The sequence below is a fragment of the Mauremys reevesii genome, linkage group 3, assembly GCF_016161935.1.
Source record: "Mauremys reevesii isolate NIE-2019 linkage group 3, ASM1616193v1, whole genome shotgun sequence".
In the NCBI taxonomy this organism is placed as follows: domain Eukaryota; kingdom Metazoa; phylum Chordata; order Testudines; family Geoemydidae; genus Mauremys; species Mauremys reevesii.
This window is the reverse complement of record NC_052625.1, coordinates 82,632,576-82,652,987: the sequence shown is the minus strand read 5'-3', so window position 1 is coordinate 82,652,987 and position 20,412 is coordinate 82,632,576. Positions and strand designations below refer to the sequence as shown.

The 20,412-nt window shown below is 42.1% G+C and overlaps 1 protein-coding gene across 1 annotated transcript in view; it reads right to left on the bottom strand.

Annotated features, from left to right (window-relative positions):
• The window catches only part of COG2 (component of oligomeric golgi complex 2), a 46,236-nt gene extending 26,207 nt beyond the window's left edge, over positions 1–20,029 (bottom strand). Inside the window, exons 1-7 of the mRNA XM_039531679.1 lie at positions 19,736–20,029; positions 13,574–13,735; positions 12,723–12,788; positions 10,483–10,563; positions 9,226–9,329; positions 7,508–7,616; positions 3,589–3,768 (exon numbers count right to left, since the gene is read on the bottom strand). Of these exons, the coding sequence (XP_039387613.1) occupies positions 3,589–3,768; positions 7,508–7,616; positions 9,226–9,329; positions 10,483–10,563; positions 12,723–12,788; positions 13,574–13,735; positions 19,736–19,873 (840 nt within the window). The 5' untranslated portion in view covers positions 19,874–20,029. The remainder of the gene's footprint in view (positions 1–3,588; positions 3,769–7,507; positions 7,617–9,225; positions 9,330–10,482; positions 10,564–12,722; positions 12,789–13,573; positions 13,736–19,735) is intronic.
• Positions 20,030–20,412: the final 383 nt, after the last annotated feature.

The window sequence follows — 20,412 nt, the reverse complement described above, 5'->3', positions numbered from 1 at the left end:
TTGTTTTGGTTTAACTAAGGATCTGAGAGCAGTACTTCTAACAGACAAGGTGAGGGCTCTATTCTTTTCCCCTTTCAAGACCCAAAGGTTGTGCCCTGTGAATATTTGGGTACATAGGTGAGATGAGTCGGAATGGTTCATAACAGCTTTCTCGCATTTATTTCAAAACTGTTACAGGTTTCGTACCTCTCTCTGAGCAGAAAAAAAAGAACATGTTCACTGTTGTGCAATGTGGCCACAGCTCCACTGACATCAGAAAAGGAGACTACTCTTCCACAAGAGTGAAAGAACCATAGCTTAAAGGGGAAACAAAGCCAGCTATTAGCCTCCAGATGCAAAGGCATCTCTCATTACATAATGAAGAAATCTCCCTAATTTGATCCATAAAGAGTCAGCCACCGTGTAAGCAACTGCTACACAGATCAGCCCCTGGGACTAAAAGAATCACAGGTGTGGCAATCAGCAGCTAAAAGGAACTGAAGCAGAACAACCTGAAGTAGTAGTTTAAGGACACTTCTGCCCATCTGCCTGGATCTTCAGGGAGGCAAGCTAGGCTGAGGAAATGCTACTGTTCAGCCCCAGAAACAAGAGATCACAATATGGGAACGTGCTCAAGTATTTGAGAAATAAAATCCCTTCGTTACTGATTTTGATAAAGAGATGTTGTTCTGCACCTTAAATATTTGTCATCTTTAGCAATACACCAGTCACAACATAGCATAAATAAGAGTTTACAAGAACAGCTTGCTCTGTCCTAGTAGTAGGGAGAGAAAATGCAGCACCACTCAGCACCTCACACTGCTCAATAGCAGCCTCTTCAACTGAGAAGAGCTTTATTAAGTCTCTCTCAACTAAGAGAATGGTGGCCATAACAGAGTCTAAGGGTAAAGTAGTGTGAGAATGAATGATTAAATTGACCCACAACCCAAAACCACCAGATAAGGAGGAAAAATATTATGCAGTACAGAGAACAACATGTGAGAGTAGGAGAAATTCCTTACTGCTCACAATAATGCACATGAGGAGCATACATTACAAATATTTTGTTCTTCAATAGAAAAATGTACATATATGTCATCAGGTATTATTGAGATGACTCAGGTATTATACATGCTTTTCCCCCCCAAGAAGACATAGCATGAATGGGCCAGATCTTTCAGAACCATTAGCAGTGCTGAAAGCTTTAAGATACTAATTTTAGTACAGTAATTTTTTAATTCAATCAAAAAAACAAGGAAAACACCCAGAGCAAGACAGTCAATTAACAGCCTTACTGAATATAATTTAAAATAGGGGTTTACTCAGATCCCAGCAGGGAGTAGGTGTCCTCCGAAACAATATGGAGGTGTTACCTGTTCCTGGAAAGAATTCCTAATTGGCTGTGAAGAAAAATGTATAAAACTTGAAGAGCTAAACCCCCTATATTAACTTTCAATAGAAAAAAAACTATTTTAAATATGAGAACATGTAGAATAGCACTTCCTAACAACTTGGTAAATGGTGTGTGTGTGTGTGTATTTATGTACATGATTAACTGGCAGTAACAACTGTTTGAGTGCATATAAATCAGACTAATCTGTGGAAGAGACAGGAAAAACTGATTTTAAAGACACACACACACACGCTAGAACAATGTGTAGAATCTCAGAATAATAATTAACAGATAATTATAGTATTTTTTAAAAGCCAAGAAGAGAAACATAACTGAAACCTGAGTGATATGCCAGTTTCACTTTATATATCCCCAGTGCAAACTGAGAGGAAGTGACACCAGTATGAAGATCAGGAACTTAATTAAAACTACTGTAAACTTATTTTCTATGTCTATTTGAAAATGAGGAATGACCTAATGCCAGATATGCTAATGATGGGGTTTTATTACCATGACAGATATTGAAACCGCGTGCAATATCTCTGGGGGAACACACTGTATTAAGTTTACGTATCACTGTGGGCCAGAGATTGTATGCAAGATAGTGGTCTTCTACACTTGGGAGGGTTACCACCACAGATCATTCAGGAACTACAAGAGTGGGATGTGATTAAGGTGAATCACTCACACCTCCAGAGAAGTAGCATTCCCTGACAAAGTTCGTGAATTCTGGTTCAAAATGGGTTTCCAGAGACTAGGAAGACAAAGAAAGGCGGGTTTGCTATAGGAAGGCTGAATTTAAATGGACTCCAGGCCTTTTTTCTGTTCCAGCAACAGATGGGACCTTCTGTCCAAGAGGGCCTCAACCCCTGCAGGAGGGTTGGAAAGACTTTGGCCTACCAGGACCCCCAAGACCGATGGGTGATCCCTAATAAGCTTTTAGCATGCGTCTAGGACCTTTTGTTGTTTATGTTTTTTTCTGAAATCTTTTTACTTTAGGAATAACTGGGCTTGCTTATAAAGGGCAGTGTAATAACTGCTGGCAAAACTCTGTTCACACCCTCGGAAAGAAAAGCACTATCACTGACCATTAGGCAGACTGGCTTGCTGGGGATATCACAGGGAAGCTGTGCAGTCTTAAAACTTTCCTGGTCAGAAGAAATTGGGACAAGTGACAACCAGAGACCTAAGACCTGACTGAGAACTCCTGGAGTAGACCATGAAGGGGTGAATACAGGTTCACTTACCCCGAAACTATTACACAGACCTTAGCATGATGCCCCAGACAGAGCTCGAGGCCTTGTTTACCATGGCCAAGTCAATTTGCATCCCTTAAGTTGAACCAGCAGCAGTGATGGTGGGAGTGCTAGTGTTGATCAGCTGGTAGAAGTGCCAGTGACCAGCTGATGCCAAGTATACATTAGTTTTCTGACTATTGCTTTTACTAGTCCAGATTTTTTTTTGTGGGGGAAGAGGGAAGTTTCCAGTGTAGAAAAGGTTTACAAACATCTGGGCAGCTAACAAAGGCTTTGTCCACATTGGCAATTTTAGGGAAGTCTTCCACCACTACATTACCAACAGTGCAGCAGCACCAGTGCTAGAAACAGTGGGAACAGTAGTGTAGATTAGCCACCAGCACTTTTAACTTCCAAATTGAATAATCCAGGCCAAAGCATGTCTTGACACTGTGGAAAAAACCCTGGCATGGCTGGTTTACACTAACATTATTTCCACCATTGCCAGTAGAGCTGCATCAACACTCGTGCAATGGTGGAAGCCTTCCACCAGAACTGACAGTACAGATAAGATCAGAGAGATCAGATACTTCCTGACCCTGGAGAAAGATGGTGAGATTGAAACAGAATGCATTGTCAAGAGCAGAATATCTGAAATCTGAGATTTTCAACTTGTTTAACCAATATTCTATAATTAACAGGTCTGGCCTTACCAGTTACACTTATTGTAGTCTAACCTTAGTTATAATTATATTTTGCTTCTGTTTTATTTTGATTTTTCTATTGCCCATGCCTAATTTATTTAAGATAATTGAAATTGGATACTGATATTAGGGGATACTATCAAACAACCTGAAGCTGGAAATAGGAGTTTTGAAGGTGTTAACTGCACTCAGAGGGAGCACAAGGGAAGCTAGGCATGTTCACAGGTAAACAAATTATTTTCCCAAGCCAGTTACTTTTCTTTGGCTCTTATCTTACCTCATTTACGTATGGTTTTACAAGAACCTGGCCAACTAATGCCTCTGCATCTCGTGTTTTGTCAATTGTTGCATAGGTCCGTAAGCAGTGACGTACTATGTCAACATTGGAAGTTTGAAGGCCTTCCAAGAGCAGCCCTTCCAGAGACTGCTGCAACATAGCTGTTATTCCAGCTATACGCTACAAAAAAGGAGAGAGAGAATAAAAAAAGAGCATTGCCCTCTTTACAGGAGTTATGTGCAAGAAGATTTACCAACGTCAACACACGTTTTTTAAATTAAAATGTGTACATTCAGAATTGTAGTAACATTAAAATCCAATGATTAAAATAAACCTATGGATTATTACTGTATATTTAACTCCATATCATGAAATTACTCGATTTAACAATGTTAAACTAGAAAAAAAACTATTTTCTTTTGTATATTGAAAAATCAATCTGGTAAACAATCTAGGGTCTGACTGACATGGGAGAAATGATGTCAACAATTGTTCTCCCCAATTAACTAACCTACACCTTGTGTCAACGCACACAAACCCATTGAATCAATTGCTAGTGGTAACAATTGTGACATTTACCCCTGGATTTTATGAAAAAAGCAGTGATTGAGTCCCAAACATTTCAGGTCAAAGAACTGAGCACCAATATGACTGCATCTTATTAGCACAAATGAAGCACTGCCATGGTAGGCAGCTGCCAGGGCTAGCAGCTGCTTCAGCCAGCAAACCTCCTTTAAGTTTGCTGGAGGAGGGTCTCCCTCTGGCAATATCTCCTCCACTTAAGCCCCACTCATTCCCAACACTCTCCCCAGAAATACCCCCTTGGCCATGCCCTTCCAGGAGATTCCCCCAGTTAGTGTCCCACTGTACACCTAATGGCTCCAGTAATGAGCTGCTAAAACCTTAACAACCGGTTCCCTATAAAAAGTTCTGATTTAAGGGATGTGCCACAGTATTTATTTTTTGCACCAATAGGGTTACCATACATCCGTATTTTCCCGGGAGGAATTTTTAAAATTTACCACCCAGACAGCGATTTAAGAACCTAAAAGCCTGACATCTCTGGGAAAATACAGATGTTAACCCTACCTAAAGTTCTTTTTTAAAAAGATGGGGCTGAACTAGAAATGAGCTCCATTTCACATGTGTGGGTCCCCGCCACTCTCTTGGGGTGTGCTAGGGTGACCAGATGTCCCAATTTTATAGGGACAGTCTCAATTTTTGGGTCTTTTTCTTATATAGGCTCCTATTACCCCTCACCCCCGTCCCGATTTTTCATACTTGCTGTCTGGTCACCCTAGGATGTGCACGTGGGTCCCAGCTGCTCCTTGTCCCCACTTATTGAAGCAGGTGTGCAGGGTTACTGCCCTGAGAACTGCAGGGCACCAGTGGACATGGGGCTGGCTGCAGACAGGGGCGTGGGGATGGGCTAGCTGGACGCAGGGAGTGTGACACGGGCTGGCTGCAACAGGGGCTGGCTGTGGGCAGCTGGTGCAGACGGGCTGTGGTGGGGAAAGGGGCTGTGGCAGGGGTCATGGGGGGTGGCAGGGGCTGTGGGCAGGGGCTGTGGCAGGGGTGGCTGTGGCAGGGGCTGGCTGCGGGCAGGGAGGGGGGCAGGAGGCAGGGGCTGTGGCAGGGAAGGTGGCAGGGGCTGTGGCAGGGGGGCAGGGAGGGTGGTGGGGGGGGCAGGGGCTGGCTGTGGGCACGGGGGGCAGGTACTCACCCGGGGAGAGTGGCTGGGAGCAGCCCGAGCAGCAGGACGCAGCCAGGGACCCACCAGGCAGCAGCAGGAGCCCCAGGTCCAGAGATCCAAGGAGCAGCAGCAGCAACAGGGTCAGGAGGCAGCCCGCATGGCTCTTGCAGCGCAGCGCCCCCCGGTGGCCGAGGGGAGGAATTACAGGCTTCCCGGCCAGAGCCCATCAAAGCTTCCCTTGCAGGGAAGCCAGTTAACAAGCGGTTCTAAAAAACGCTTCTAAATTTAACAACTGGCTCATGCGAACTGGCTCCAGCTCACCCCTGAATGGCTCCCAATATGAAGCGGATTATTCAACTGTTGACCCCCAGTCAAGTCCCTTTTATGCCCCCCTCTCAAAGTATTCTCCTAAAAAATTATCTCCTTGGAAATGCTCCCAGAATCCATCCTGAACAGGTTAAGCTGGCAATCCAACTGTAGGTCACCAGCTGCAAATAATCATTTGAAAACACACAGCTGCGTCACTGGCTGAGAGCATTTATAGGGAAGGCACCTCACAGGGAGCACCCCACAGTTTTGCTCCTCTTGAAATATTCCACTGATGTTCCCACCTTTCCCCCTGCACTATTCTCAGCTGGTAGTTCAACTGCCAGCTTCAAGCGGTGGCCTTGTGAACCACCTGTGGTTCAAACTGCTACATGCAGTCTGCGATACACAATTGCAATGCTGGTGTAGGATGTCAGGGGGCATTAGCTGAGTGGGGCTGGGCAGAGGGGAGTACTAGACAGAACTGAGGGAATGTCTACAATGCAATATAAGCCCAGAGTTGTTAGAACATGAGTTAGCAGACCCTGGGTTTGTTAACCTAGGGCTTGAGCATCTACGCTCATTTGTAACCCCAGGTTAGGAATTGTTGAACCCTGGGTCCCAACCTGGGCTCTATCATGTACACGGCATTATGAGGGCCCGAGTCCAACCACTCATAACCCAGACTTCCTAGTGCTCTCCCAAAATGTGGCCACTCTAGCCCTTTGTTTGTGGTGCAGTATGGGAAAACTTGACTGTCCAATACATCTGACTGTTCAGAAGACAAAAAGTCCACCAGTGGGATACTTTCATAGAACTCCCAGAGTCAGGGGGACCGTCTCTACACTGCAATGAACTGGAGTTTGAACCCTTGGTCCCAGTTTGACTCAAGTTCATGGGGTGCTTGGTCTGAGCTCTGGGTTAGTGCAACACTGCAATTAAAGACCCGCGGCTGGCCCAGGTCAGCTGACTTGGGCTCATGGGACTCAGGATATGGGTCTGTTTAATTGTGGTGTTCACATTTGAGCTCGGGCTGGAGCCTGAGATATGGGACCCTGCAAGGTGGGGGGAGTCTCAGAGCTCGGAATGCAGCCTGAACCTGAACGTCTATGCTTCAAACAGCACCACAGCCCAACCCAGCTAGCACAGGCGAGCTGTATGTGTCTAATTCAGTGGTGAGCAACCTGCTGCTCACAGGCCGCATGCAGCCTGTCAGGGTAATCTGCTGGCAGGCCACAAGACCATTTCTTTATATTGACAGTCCGCAGTCATGGCAGCCCGCAGCTCCCAGTGGCTGGGAATGGTGAACCATGGCCACTGGGAGCTGCAGCCCCATGCCTGCAGACGGTCAATGTAAACAAACTGTCTCGCGGCCCGCCAGCGGATTACCCGGATGGGCAGCATGTGGCCCACAGGCTGCCCATCACTGGTCTAATTGCAATGTAGACATACCCTAAGAGGTAGCTCACTGGCTGAAGAAGCCATCAAAAATAACAGCCACCACACCTCAATCAGTTTAAGGCAGCACTGCTATGGACACAAAGGCAAACCTTTAATCAATTCAGGGTAGCTACTGTGGACACACTCAACTGTTTATGCTTCAGTTTGTATAAGATAACCATAGTTATTAATTCCCCTGAGTACCAAGGCTAGATTTAGACTAAGGATAAAATGTTATGCTGACATTTAATATAATTTCTTATTTTCTATTCCTATTCTCAACTGTTCATCTGAAAGATGTTGGAAAATAACAGCATGAACACCCATAGAAGATAGCACTGGTAAAGGAATGTTTTAAACTAGGAACCTGTTTTGCCCAGAACTAATTTAAACATTATTGTTGATGTAATGTCAGTATTTCTGTACCTACTGCATGTGTTAGATTTAATGAAGGTTAAGCAGGGTAACAGTGGTACTTACTGGTCTCACTTTGTCCAAAAGAGGCATTCCTTTGCTTTGTACTGCATGAAATTGTAATTGGTTAAATTCTGTGGCAATTCTCTCTAAAATCTGTCCAGTCAAAAGTGGGCTAAAAAAGAATGTGTGTGTGTTAGGTTAGAACTTGCAGTTCAATACACAATAAGGTCTCCACAAACAAAATCACTTCCACCTAATGGCCAGATGCACACTGCTCCCCACCCAACTCTCAGCTCTAACATGGAGGAGGCAGGGCACGAGGTCAGAGTTACAATGTTTTCCCTGTGAATAATGGTAAGAGGCAGGCATAGTGGGCACAAGATCATTCCTTAGCAGCCCACAACATTGGTCCCTGCAATGATGGTCCTGCCTGTTGTCACGGGGGAAACCAGTTTTACAGAACTCAACAGCTCTGGAAAGGAACAAATCTATCTGATGAAGGAAACCCCCTCTTTGCCCATCTCCTGTGGCATGGCAGCATTAATGAGGGCCGTCTCTGAGGAAATAGCCATGCCTTCATCCCAGCATGGCTGCACTAAGCTTCCCCATTCCCTAAAATTGAACTGTTCTTCTCACACCCAGTCTCAGCTTTCACTGTGTTCCCCCTTTACATAGGAGGAGAGGGTGTGTGCAGGGCTCCTATATCCACTCTCCCGCCTAATCCTCCCATATTGGTCCCGTCCCCTAGTCATGCCCCCTTGTACCACAACTGAAGAGCAGTGGAGCTGATCTCATGCACCAAAACGGCGCACACAAGACTAGCATTTCCCCTGCCTATGAACTACAGCTAGTTTGCTGGCAAGGTGAGGTATGTGAGGATCACGTCTGGTACTTCAGCCCCATGGCAACTGGAGAGAGAAGTCCCACCCATCTTTGCTTAGGGCTGGTCTACACACTGGGGAAAAAAATATAAGAGATCGCAACTTCAGCGTGAATAAAAAACGTGCTGAAGTATAGCTATCTTCTTATCTTTCCCGTCTCCGCGAGATCGGCGCGGGGATGTCCCCCCGCTCTCACCATCCTGCGCCACCGCGCCGGTTCGGGTGGAGTTCGGAATCGATAAGCGCGGGATGGATCGATATGATATGATAGAGATCGATATCGATCCCTCGATCCTCGAAAATCGATGATGACCTTAGAGGCAGAGAGGGGAACTTGTCCCTGAAGTTGTCTGAGAAGTCCAAGTACCAGACTGGCTTTTCATGAAGCTCCCCTCCACCACAGATACTACATCGTCAATCCTATATACATCATCATGCTGTTGGCAATTTTCTTTTCAGTTATGTGAAAAAGTCAAGGAAACAGGAGAAGCCACTTTTTGTTTTACTCCCAACGGTACTGGAGTAAATGGTACATTTGCCGAAACATGGGAGGATTTCAGAGCCAGAGATATTACAGATTATTGGCAAATGGATTCTGAAAAAAAACAACACTACAAAATGTCAAAAATGTACTTTTTAAAAATTGATTAATGAGCATGCAACAATCCACTTTTACTCAAAAAACTCTTTCATAATTTTGCAGAACGAAAACTGAGATTTTAAGAATCCTGTAAAATTTAGAACTATGGCACTATCTTAACTGTGGTCTTGCTGTCATTCCACCATATTTAAAAGTCTAAACATGTGTAAGAGTATTTGTAAATTCTGGTACAGTACAACAATGGAACAAACTGCACTTGTTGATTAGGAATAGATCTTGAATGTTTGCACAATCCTTACCTGTTTGCTTCTAATAAGGACAATTCTTTAGAGCTTTGGGAGTGTAGAATTTTCTCAATTTTTTCAACTGATTGAATAACTTGAATAAGTCTCAAGACACTCATCTGTAAATAAAGCAATATTTATCATCATGTTCATCTCCAGTTTCAGTCTCCATTTTCTAATTAACAACTCTAAGAATGGTATTGGGGCCACTCTTCACATTTTTGGTTGAAAGTTTCTTAAGAATCTGAATTTGTTTAGGAGAACAAAGAGGACCCAGGAAATTATATACCAGTTTAGCCACACTTTAAGACAGACGTGGACAAATTGGAAAGAGTCCACAGGAAAGCAACAAAAATGATAAATGGTTTAGAAAACCTGACTTATGAGGAAGGTTTAAAAACGGGGCATATTTAATCTTGAGAAAAGACGACTGAAGGGGTACATGAGAACAGTCTTTAGATATGTTAATGGCTATTACAAAGAGGACCATGATCAACTGTTTTCCACGTCCACTGAAGGTAGGACAAGAAGTAATGGGATTACTCTGCAGCAAGGGAGATTTAGTTTAGATATTAGGAAAAACTTTAACTATATGGGTAGATAAGATCTGGAATAGGTTTCCAAGGCAGACTGTGGAATCCCCATCACTGGAGGTTTTAAGAACAGGTTAGAAAAACACCTGTCAGGGATGGCCTAGGCTTATTAGTCCTGCCTCAGTTGAGGGGCTGGACTTGATCACTTTGAGATCCCTTCCAGCCCTACATTTCTATGATTCTACTTAGGTATAATGGTGTTAAGCATAATAGGAACTACATTACATTTTAGTACATGTTCAAATAATTCTTGTTCTTCCACCTCAAAATAAATTAATTTTTTTTTGCATAAGTCAAAAATTAAACATTTTTCTCTCCAGGTTTATTATACTACATTTAAATTATGTGGAAGTTTACACACCAGTATGAAATGGAAATAGTAGTGCAGGCTTTTTTTTTATATAGAGTGACAAGTAGAGTAAGTGCTAATAGTAGGAATGGCTTGACTTAATGATAAAAGGAAATCTGGGATTATGATTGATTGACCATCACTCACTTTATAGTACCAGGAGTCTCCAAACAATGGATGTCTAACTTTTACATGTATAAAAGCAGCGCACAGTACGATATGGATAGACACAGCCATCTCTCTGAATGTCTTGTTTTAACAGTTGGGGGGAGAGGGAATACATAACTCTAATTAGTGTATTTTCTTCCCCCAGCTATTTGTCTGTTGTACCTTTTTTCTTCTGATATCCTCTTGTTTAGACATATGTTCATCTACTGCCCGAATTCCTTCATTCACGCACGACTTAAGACTCTGAGAGAGACATGAATTAATTTGGAAAATTTGGCTTAGTGATATGGAAAAATTTAAGCCCAAGAACACACCAATTTGTGTCAATTAAAAAAAGAAGGGTTTGGCTGTCCTTAAGAACTGTTAATTTTTATGGGTTTGCAATCATTTTCATATTGTTTTAAAAAAATTCTCTCTTTCCTGTTATGATGTAAGAGACAAACAAACAATAGGGAAAACTGATTAACTGAGATACAGAGGAAACAAGTTGAAATATACAGTACATGAATTGCTCTCAAATGCATAAAGTAAATAAAACTGAAATAGAGGAATAATATTTTCAGTTATATTTAAAAACGGCCATACTGGGTCAGGCCAATGGTCCATCTAGCCCAATATTTGGTCTACAACAGTAGCCAGTACCAGAGCTTCAGGGGGAGTGTACAGAACAGGGCAGCTGGAAAGACCCACCATGTCTTTCCCTTCCAACATATGGCAATCAGAGGTTTAGGGTCATCCTGAGCATAGGGATGCATCCCTGACCATCCTGGCTCATAGCCACTGATGGACCTATTCGCCATGAACTTACCTAGTTCTTTTTTTAACCCAGTTATACTTTTGGCCAACATCCCATGGAAACATCCCATGGAAAAGGGTTCCACAGGCTAATTGTGCAACGTGTGAAAATATAATTCCTTTTGTTTGTATTTAATCGGCTGCCCGTTAATTTCATCAGGTGACCTCTGCAGGAAAGGGTAAATAACACTTCTCTATTCACTTTTGCCATGCCAGTCACGATTTTACAGATCTATCAGATCCCCCCTTTAGTGTCTCTAAACAGAACAACCCTACTCTTTTTAGTCTCTGTTCACATGGAAGCCGTCCCATATCCTTGATCACCTCTGTTGCCCTTCTCTGAACCTTTTCCAGTTCTATTATATCTTTTCTGAGATGGGGCAACCAGAACTGAATACAGTATTCAAGATGTGGGTGCACCATGGATTTATATAGTGATATGATATTTTCTGTCCTATTTTCTATCCCTTTCCTAATAGTTCCTAACATTCTGTTTGCTTTTTGAATGCTACTGGGCACTGAGTGGAAGTTTTCAGAGAACTATCCATGGTGACTCCAAGATCTTTCTTGAGTGATAGCAGCTAATTTAGACCCCATTATACATATGTAGTTGGGATTATTTTTCCCAACATGCATTATTTTGCACTTAACACTGAAATTCATCTGCCATTTTGTTGCCCAGTTTTGAAAGATTCCTTTGTACCTCATGAAGTTAGCTTTGGACTTAACTATCTGGAGTAATTTTTTAACATCTGCAAACTTTGCCACTTCACTGTTTGCTCCCTTTTTCAGACCATTAATGAATAAGTTGAACAGCACAGGTCCCAATACAGATCTTTGGGGGACCTCATTGCTTACCTCTCTTAAATTTACCTAAGTGTTACTTGAAACAAACAGTACGTTTTCAGACAGAAGTGTGATTTTTTTTTTAAGCTGACTGTGTCCCTTTTACTTATGCTTTATTTATGTGTATTTAAACATTTTTCCACCATGGAGGAAAGATAAGGTTCTAGCACATGGGCATTTTCCCCCTCAAAAAGATGAGGTTATAAGTCAAATTTTCAACAAAAATCCTCTAGGAACAGCTGTGAAGATTTTTAGCAATATATTTCAGCTGCTAAATGCAAGTCATGCTAGGTGAACTACTGTAACAAAGGTCTCAAAGGAGAAGGGGAGGAAAGATGTCTTTGTGGATAACGTATACAACTGGGAGGGAGGAGATATACCCGCTATTCCTGGTTCTGCTGTAGACATCCTTAATCACTCTGTGCCTCAATTTCATGTGCAGAATAGTGCTAATTCTTCACTACACAGTGGTTTCGTGCGGCTTATTCATTTATGTCCTTAAATCACTTGAGGTCCTTGGATGGACAGCATTACAGAAAATGAAAAATTACTTCTGCTATGACAGAACTCTTATATCACACTGTCCTCTAAAACAATGAACAGGAAATGTCGTCTTACATTTCTCATTTTCAAAGACAAGACTCTGATAAAACAATTATCAATTTGAGGAATTTAAAAGGCAATTAATTTTCATAAGATATAGTATGAGATGTAAGTTTACCCAACTATTTTCAGGTATATATGGATTATTTCAAACATACCATGACCTCTTCTCGTAACTGTCCCAATGGCACTGAAAGCTGATTAAGGGCCTTATCCATGCCAACCTACAGAAATAATCAAAACATACAGTTGGAAAACTATTTGATTATAATAATGTTTGTTTCACTTAACATGTGAATTCATTATTGACTGTATCCATTAGATACAGCACTGTTTTATAGACCTATACAATCCTCACAAAAAAGTCATCTCATCTTGGTTCATATTTATTAGTGATGTGCCAGTATGCTCATTTAATACTACAAGGAAGGCACACAAAAATCAGAAGAGACAAGAAGAAAAATGAAAAACTATGCAAACTATATATTTGTACTATGCATCCCAATGCACACCATACAGAAGTGCAATGAGACATTTCCATTTGAAAAATGAATTGTAGTACTTGGTCAACTGGATTGAACAGTACCGACTTGTTACATAGTGTGCATACTTATAAGTATGGCCATTTCTGAAGGATTCTTATGGGAATCTTAGATCTGTGTCACTCAGTTTTAATAATTCAGATATCTGGAGCTTTACATGTATTAGAGGCTTTTCACATTTTAAGGGGGTTGGGGAATTCTCAACAATTATTTACTGCCTTCATACTAAATCCATGATCTTTAAAGAAATTGCAGTTATTGCTTTTCATTTTACTGCAGACAAAGCAGTTATATAGAAAATACAGGTACAGCACATAAGTGTTTTCCAGTCTCTCTCAATTTGAGGGGCAAGAATTCAAGGCTTCTTTACCTAACATGCTAGGAAAGAAAGACATTCACAATTTTGTGTTGTAATTAAAAATCACACTAAAACACTCTCACACACATCATTCAACTTGAAAACTTACCAGATTTGTTGAAAGATTAACAAAATCTGCATAGTCCTTGTTTATGAGTTCTACCATGGCAGTTTTAAGGAGTTTGTAATAGAGCTCCAGATCATCTCTGAGCTCTTCCAACTGGACACGCTTTCTGCAGTCAGACACAAAGTGATCGACATCAAAGTCTGGCTGAAAATGAAACAAGCAGAAAGATACAGGGATGTAAATAAAAAACATAACAAAGAAACAGAAAAGAATTGGATCTTTCCTGTAATAAGCATTCTAAATACAACTAAACTGTCGAGCTTACCTGAAGCAAAAAGTGCAGATAATTGACAAACCATACTCTAGAGACAGAATTTAGCTTTCTGGGATCCTAGACTCATTGGGACAGATGATACTGTCTTCTAATGTGTATTGCAGAGTGTATTATCCAAACCCCTTTACTGCTGCTTTAAACTGCCCATGGATTTATCTAAAAATATGTTACAAGTATGAGCTCAACCTTGAAGCTTTTTTTATAAAGCCACATTGCACTTTGTAGCTAAGCATTCAGCAGGCATTGTTAATGGTTTGATTTTAGTCATGTTGCAGTGGAGAAGTTCTAAGCTTCTGTTAAGATTGCAGGAGGTGGAAAGGAAAACCGAAGATATGGAGATCAACCAACAGATGACAATTTTCAAGAACACTCAAGACTACTAGACAACACTGAGAAATCAGATTGATGACCAGAAAAAAAAAATCAATATCAAATTAAGACGTGTCAGTGGAAGGTGAGAGGACAGTGGAAAAGAAGCTGAAGCTGCTTTTTCACAGTAGATTATGAAATCTCTAGGGAAATGTCATGGAAATACGAATCTGCCTTTCAGGTTCATTCCATCCAGAGTCAAATGTATTCTCACTCACAGTCTAGAAAAACCATAAATGATTACAATGAACATACAAACCTGTGCACACAGACAGACAAAAGAGGACACGAATCAACATTCTACAAAATTTCATTATTGATGTTGATTGTGTTTTCTTCAGACTTCTTGATGCTGTATAGAATCAACAAGTGATTCAATATATAGGCCTAATCAACGCCTAAAAATTAGATTGACCTAACATCACCACTTAGGGCTGTGAAAAATTTTTCATCCTATCTAACATAGTTAGGTCAACCTAACACTGCAAACATATTCTATTGAAATTGGATGTTTTACAATTAAATTACACTTTCATTTAAATTAAATACAGGTTTATTTAAAACAAACCTATTTAAAATTAAATTTGAAACGGACACACTGTGTTAATGCCTAAACTTATTTAAATTAAAAGACAAAACATAATATTAAGCAGTCCATATGTTTGCTGCCCAGTTTTAAAGAAAGCCAGACCACTAAACTGCTGGAAATCATTGGCTAAGTACCTGGAACCAGAGTTTGTGGAAGTGCTAAACCAGCTTTTGAAAGCAGTAGCCTCTTCTGCAGGTGAAGAGAGTATATGTTCTTCATTTCAATTTATTCAAATACTGTAGATCAATTCTATGATTAGCTCAAAGTTTAGAAACTAACTTTGGAGTTACAAAAATAGAACATGTTTTCCTCTTCCAATCTCTGAATAAAAACTAGGTGCAAGAGGCTGACATCTTCCAGTTCTAAAATCCTGAAATAATGGTGACCAGAAATAATCAAGTCAGTTCATTAGTACAGATATTACTTCCTAGGTTTAATAAAGCAATTAGTTTTAAATGCAAAACACATTTTGATAAACTCCTTTTGATTATATATTGAGCACATTTATGGTAGTTTTATTTAATAAGAAATAAAATGATATTTTTGTGCATTTTAATTGAATTTGGATTTCCATTCAAATAAAGCTTGGCCCAAGTCACAAATTAAAAATTAATCATCTAGTAAAAAGTTACACTATATAATTGCTTAAATAAATGTGTACAGAGATAGCATATTCTCCTGGTTAGCAAAAAGAAGCACCAAAATTAGTGTAAAGGCTATATTTAACTGCAAATCAACATGTTTTAATGGTTATCAACCAATGAGAACCAATCTTTCTTTGGCAAATCCCTAAAAAGCAAAAATGCAAAACATGACTAAAATCAATTATTTAATCAATCCATCCTGAAAGAAAGAGAGATACAGAAGTTGATAAGAATAAAGTATGAGGAAACTGAGAAGCAGCACTGCAGGAATGTCATTTGGAAGCAGTTACAAGCAGAAGCATAAAAAACAGATAATCAGATGGACAAGAAAAGGAAAATAATTAAAACAGATTTATGTTTCAAGTTTCCTCTATTACAGATGAAAAGTTAAAGCTTTTTCTTAAAAACTAGTTTATATTTCTTACTCTACACTATTTACAGTTAAATCTAACATCTACCTGCAAATGTGTGATTTCTTCTCATCTTCATGTGTATTTCTCCTAGAAGTGCATTCCTAAGTGTCATTTTGCAGTCATCCTAAGAAGGATTCTAAATACCTTACATACCTTTACCCAAAGAATAAGCAAATGGAAGTAGTCAGGAGTCATGCACATATTCCAAACCATCACAATGTAAAGAGTAAAAGGATTTTCTGATATTCAGTTGCACAGCTGCAAATACTCTGGAACTGTAAAGAGCCATGCCTCTAATACACAGGCCTACCTTAGTCATAGAAACCAATAAACCTGCTCAGAGACTAGTCCTATTACATTTTTGCTGCTTTCCATACATACTTTCCAACAAATCATATACTGCACGATCCTCCTTCCCTTCCACCCTAAACAATTAATTAAGTGCTGTGCCTATGTTTATACTGCAAAGTCTTTCAGGCACGCCTAGACAACTGATAGGCACAACTGGAAACAGAAAACAATACAAAAATAAAAATCAAAAGAAAAAAAATTAGATTAGATGCAGAGACTCCAGATCTGAACAGAGCTATGCTACAAGTGTCTTTCAAGGCAAAAGTCAATATACACTAAGCAGACTTGTGCTTTACTCTCTAATTATTACAATAAAATAATGAATTTACCACCTGAGACAGTGGGCTGTTAGACCCATGTTTCGCTTCTTTTGCCTAGACTAAGCCATCCATTGTAACAATCACAATCACTTTCATTTAAGCCCTAGAAACTCAATTTGCTCTTTTCATTCATTTTTCAACAGCAGTCAAGTTCCATCACCAAATCTGATAGAAAAGAACATAAGAATGGTCATACTGGGTCAGACCAAAGGTCTATCTAGCCCAATATCCTGTCTGCCGACAGTGGCCAATGCCAGGTGCCCCAGAGGGAGTGAACCTAACAAGTAATGATCAAGTGATCTCTCTCCTGCCATCCATCTCCACCCTCTGGCAAACAGATGCTAGGGACATCATTCCTTACCCATCCTGGCTAATAGGCACTAATGGGCTTAACCTCCATGAATTTATCTAGCTCTCTTTTAACCCCTGTTATAGTCCTAGCCTTCACAACCTCCTCAGGCAAGGAATTCCACAGGTTAACTGTGCACTGTGTGAAGAACTTCCCTTTATTTGTTTTATCCTGCTGCCCATTAATTTCATTTGGTGGCCCCTAGTTCTTATATTATGGGAACAAGTAAATAACTTTTCCTTATTCACTTTCTCCACACCACTCATTATTTTATATATCTCTATCATATCCCCCCTTAGTCTCCTCTTTTCCAAGCTAAAAAGTCCTAGCCTCTTTAATCTCTCCTCATATGGGACCCCCTGTTCCAAACCCTAATAATTTTAGTTGCCTTTCTCTGAACCTTTTCTAATGCCAGTATATCTTTTTTGAGATGAGGAGACCACATCTGTACGCAGTATTCAAGATGTGGGCATACCATGGATTTATATAATGGCAATAAAATATTCTCCATCTTATTCTCTATCCCTTTTTTAATGATTCCTAACATCCTGTTTGCTTTTTTGACTGCCACTGCACACTGCGTGGACGTCTTCAGAGAACTATCCACAATGACTCCAAGATCTCTTTCCTGATTAGTTGTAGCTAAATTAGCCCCCATCATATTGTATGCATAGTTGTTTTTTTCCCCCACCCCAATGTCCATTACTTAACATTTATCCACATTAAATTTCATTTGCCATTTTGTTGCCCAAGCTAACCAAAACTCCCCCTTCCCAAAGTGAAAGTCTGTTACTGCCACTCTAAAACTAACAGAGCTGAAATGGTGGTAGCACTGTAGAAATTGTTATAAAAGTCCATAATATAGTCAAAGCTTAAGTCAAACAAAGTAGTAAATTCAGCTTAGTCTTTCCTTGACATGCTCATTTTAAAACAGGTTAGACAAAAATTGTCAATAATTTCTATATTTCAAATCTATCTGTTCTAGTGATTTACCAGCTTTTTCATTCTGCACACCACTTCAAAGAAGAGCCTCACACACACCGATCTCATTGACCATTCATTTCTTGGGTTCTCAAAATATTAACATTTTTGGATTATCCAAGGCCTTTAGTCTACACAGAAGCAGAGAACCACCAGTGATCTATATTATAATTAATACAGATAGCTTTTTTTTTAAGCTTAACAGTATTGCCAACCTCAATGGTTCAAAAATCATTTGATAGGCTTAAAAGTATGCAATGTGAAAATAAATTTGGGGTTCTTTTAATTTGTCTTCTGTGTCATTAAGGTAGACCCAAGTTCACATTTTCAAGTTTGTCACTGCAAAAATTAGGGCTAGAAACTTCCTTTTAGTTTTTTTAAATGGAAGCGGAGAGTCTCACATAATCATGTGCCTCCCAGAGCTGGAGCTTTATGAAAACCATCAAATACTGCAAGACTGGAAATACAATTGCAAACATTGGGAACACTGCAAACAAGCTTCTTTTGCCCCCACAACAAAAAGTGGTTCAGCTATCATCATGGGTGATTCCAGGGGCCTGTATTCAGAAGGCAAAGCCCAGGGAGGGCATCTCAGTTAACCAAGTTATCCTGAAAACCAATTTCAAGATTTTCGAAAGTTCTTCTGCCTATCACCTCTCAACAACATTTGCCCCCTCCCATCACCCCAGAAAGGGTGAAGAACAAGTTGTCCCAAAGAAAAACAGGCAGCAACTACTGAGAAAAACAATAGTTTCTAACTTTCCAAATAATACAGAATCAAGGTCTCAATCTTTATCTTCAAAACACTCAATGGGCTTGGTCCACTATCTACAAGATTGTGGTCAGCAACTTCACTCCTCTGACATAGTGGAACTTTCTACAATAAAGGGGAAGTTTGTGTCCAGGAGACAAAGCTTTCCCAGGGGCCAGCCCAAGACTGTGGCATTAACTCCCACAGGAATGAAGGATCACCATAAACCTCGCCATCTTAACATAACATAAGGCCGTCCATACTGAGTCAGACCAATGGTCCCTCTAACCCAGTATCTTGTCTTCCAACAGTGGCCAATGTCAGGTGCTTCAGAGGGAACGAACAGAACAAGTAATCAAAAGATCCATCCCCTGTCGCCCATTCCCAGCACCTGCTCCATGTGCAAAGTGGGTGTGCGGATATATGTAAACATGAATGCCAAAACATACATTTCCACCCCAGGGGAGAGGATGAGAGAGTAAACGTGATAAACATTAGTCATGCCACTTAAAGCACTAGTGAAAGGCACTCAGGCGATGGTACAAAAACCTAAGCAGAACTGAAGTAGGACACCTGATGCCTATCTCAGTAGTCAGACTTCAGCTTTTGAGGTTAGTGCTCTGGGCTTCTACTGTCTACCTAACTGAGCCACCACTCGCTCAGCTGTGGGTGCTCAAAGCCACCACGGAGTTTGGGCTGCTACGTTGCTTGCGGGATTAGGGTTTGAAGCCGGCTTTGCCCCATGGCGGGTCACAGAAGGGCACCCAAGGCAATGGCAGCCCAGCCGAGCTACGGTTCGAGCCCGGTGAACTAACGCAGAGCCCAAAGGGATGGAAACCCGCTAATTAACCACAAGCTTCCCCCTCGCAGCCCTAGGAAAGGAGGGTGAACCTGTCCCCTCTGCCAGCTGCCCCAAGGGCCCCCCCATCGCCCTGCGCGGCCCGGCCAGCGGCAGGGGACCCGGCCCCGCCGGGAAGTCGGGCAGCCCCCAGCCCCCGCCGCCTGCTCCCCACAGCCAGAGCAGGGCCAGCCCCCCCCGCGCGCCCCCCCCCCCGGACACCGCCTCGCCCCCCCCCGGTCCGGTCACCCCCGCAACGCGCCACCTTCATGAACTCGTCCTTGTCGAAGCAGAGGTTTTCGGGCCCGCGGGGCAGGCACATGCCCCTCGCCTCCATCCCCTCTCCGCGCCGGCTCCCTGCTCCCCGAGCGGCGGGCGGCAGCGGCGGCTCTTCCGCCAACATGGCAACGTGGCGGGCGCGAGACCGACGAGGCGCCGCCTCCGAGCCGGGAGAAGCCGCCACAGGCGAACGCGGCCCCTAGCGGCTCCAGGCGTCACTGCAGCGAAGGGGGGGACCGCCCCCGCTGCTACGTCTACACGTTCGGAATCCGAATTCGGCGAAACGTGAGGAAACAGAGGCGGATCCTGCACCGTTCCCTGAAGGTCTCGAATCAGCGCGGGACGCGACGAGCCTGAGTCCAGAGGAGCCCCCAGCTGGGATATTCCAGCCAGTCTTCCTCCACCCCAGGCGGGTTAAACCACCCTGCGGCCCAGCCCGTCTCCTCCACGGCAGTGCCGGGGTGGCTGCTGTCCCGTTCACAAGCTCCCAGCAGGAGCTGCTGCCTCAGGGAGTTGCACTGAGCGCGGCGGGGCAGATATTAACGAGATGTGTGAGGGTGGTGGTATAGTACAGCGCTAAAGTGCAGACACAGGGCAAAACTGCAACAGATCTCAACTCAGACTAGCCTGACTAGTGTGAACACCCCCCCCCCCCCCCGCTTA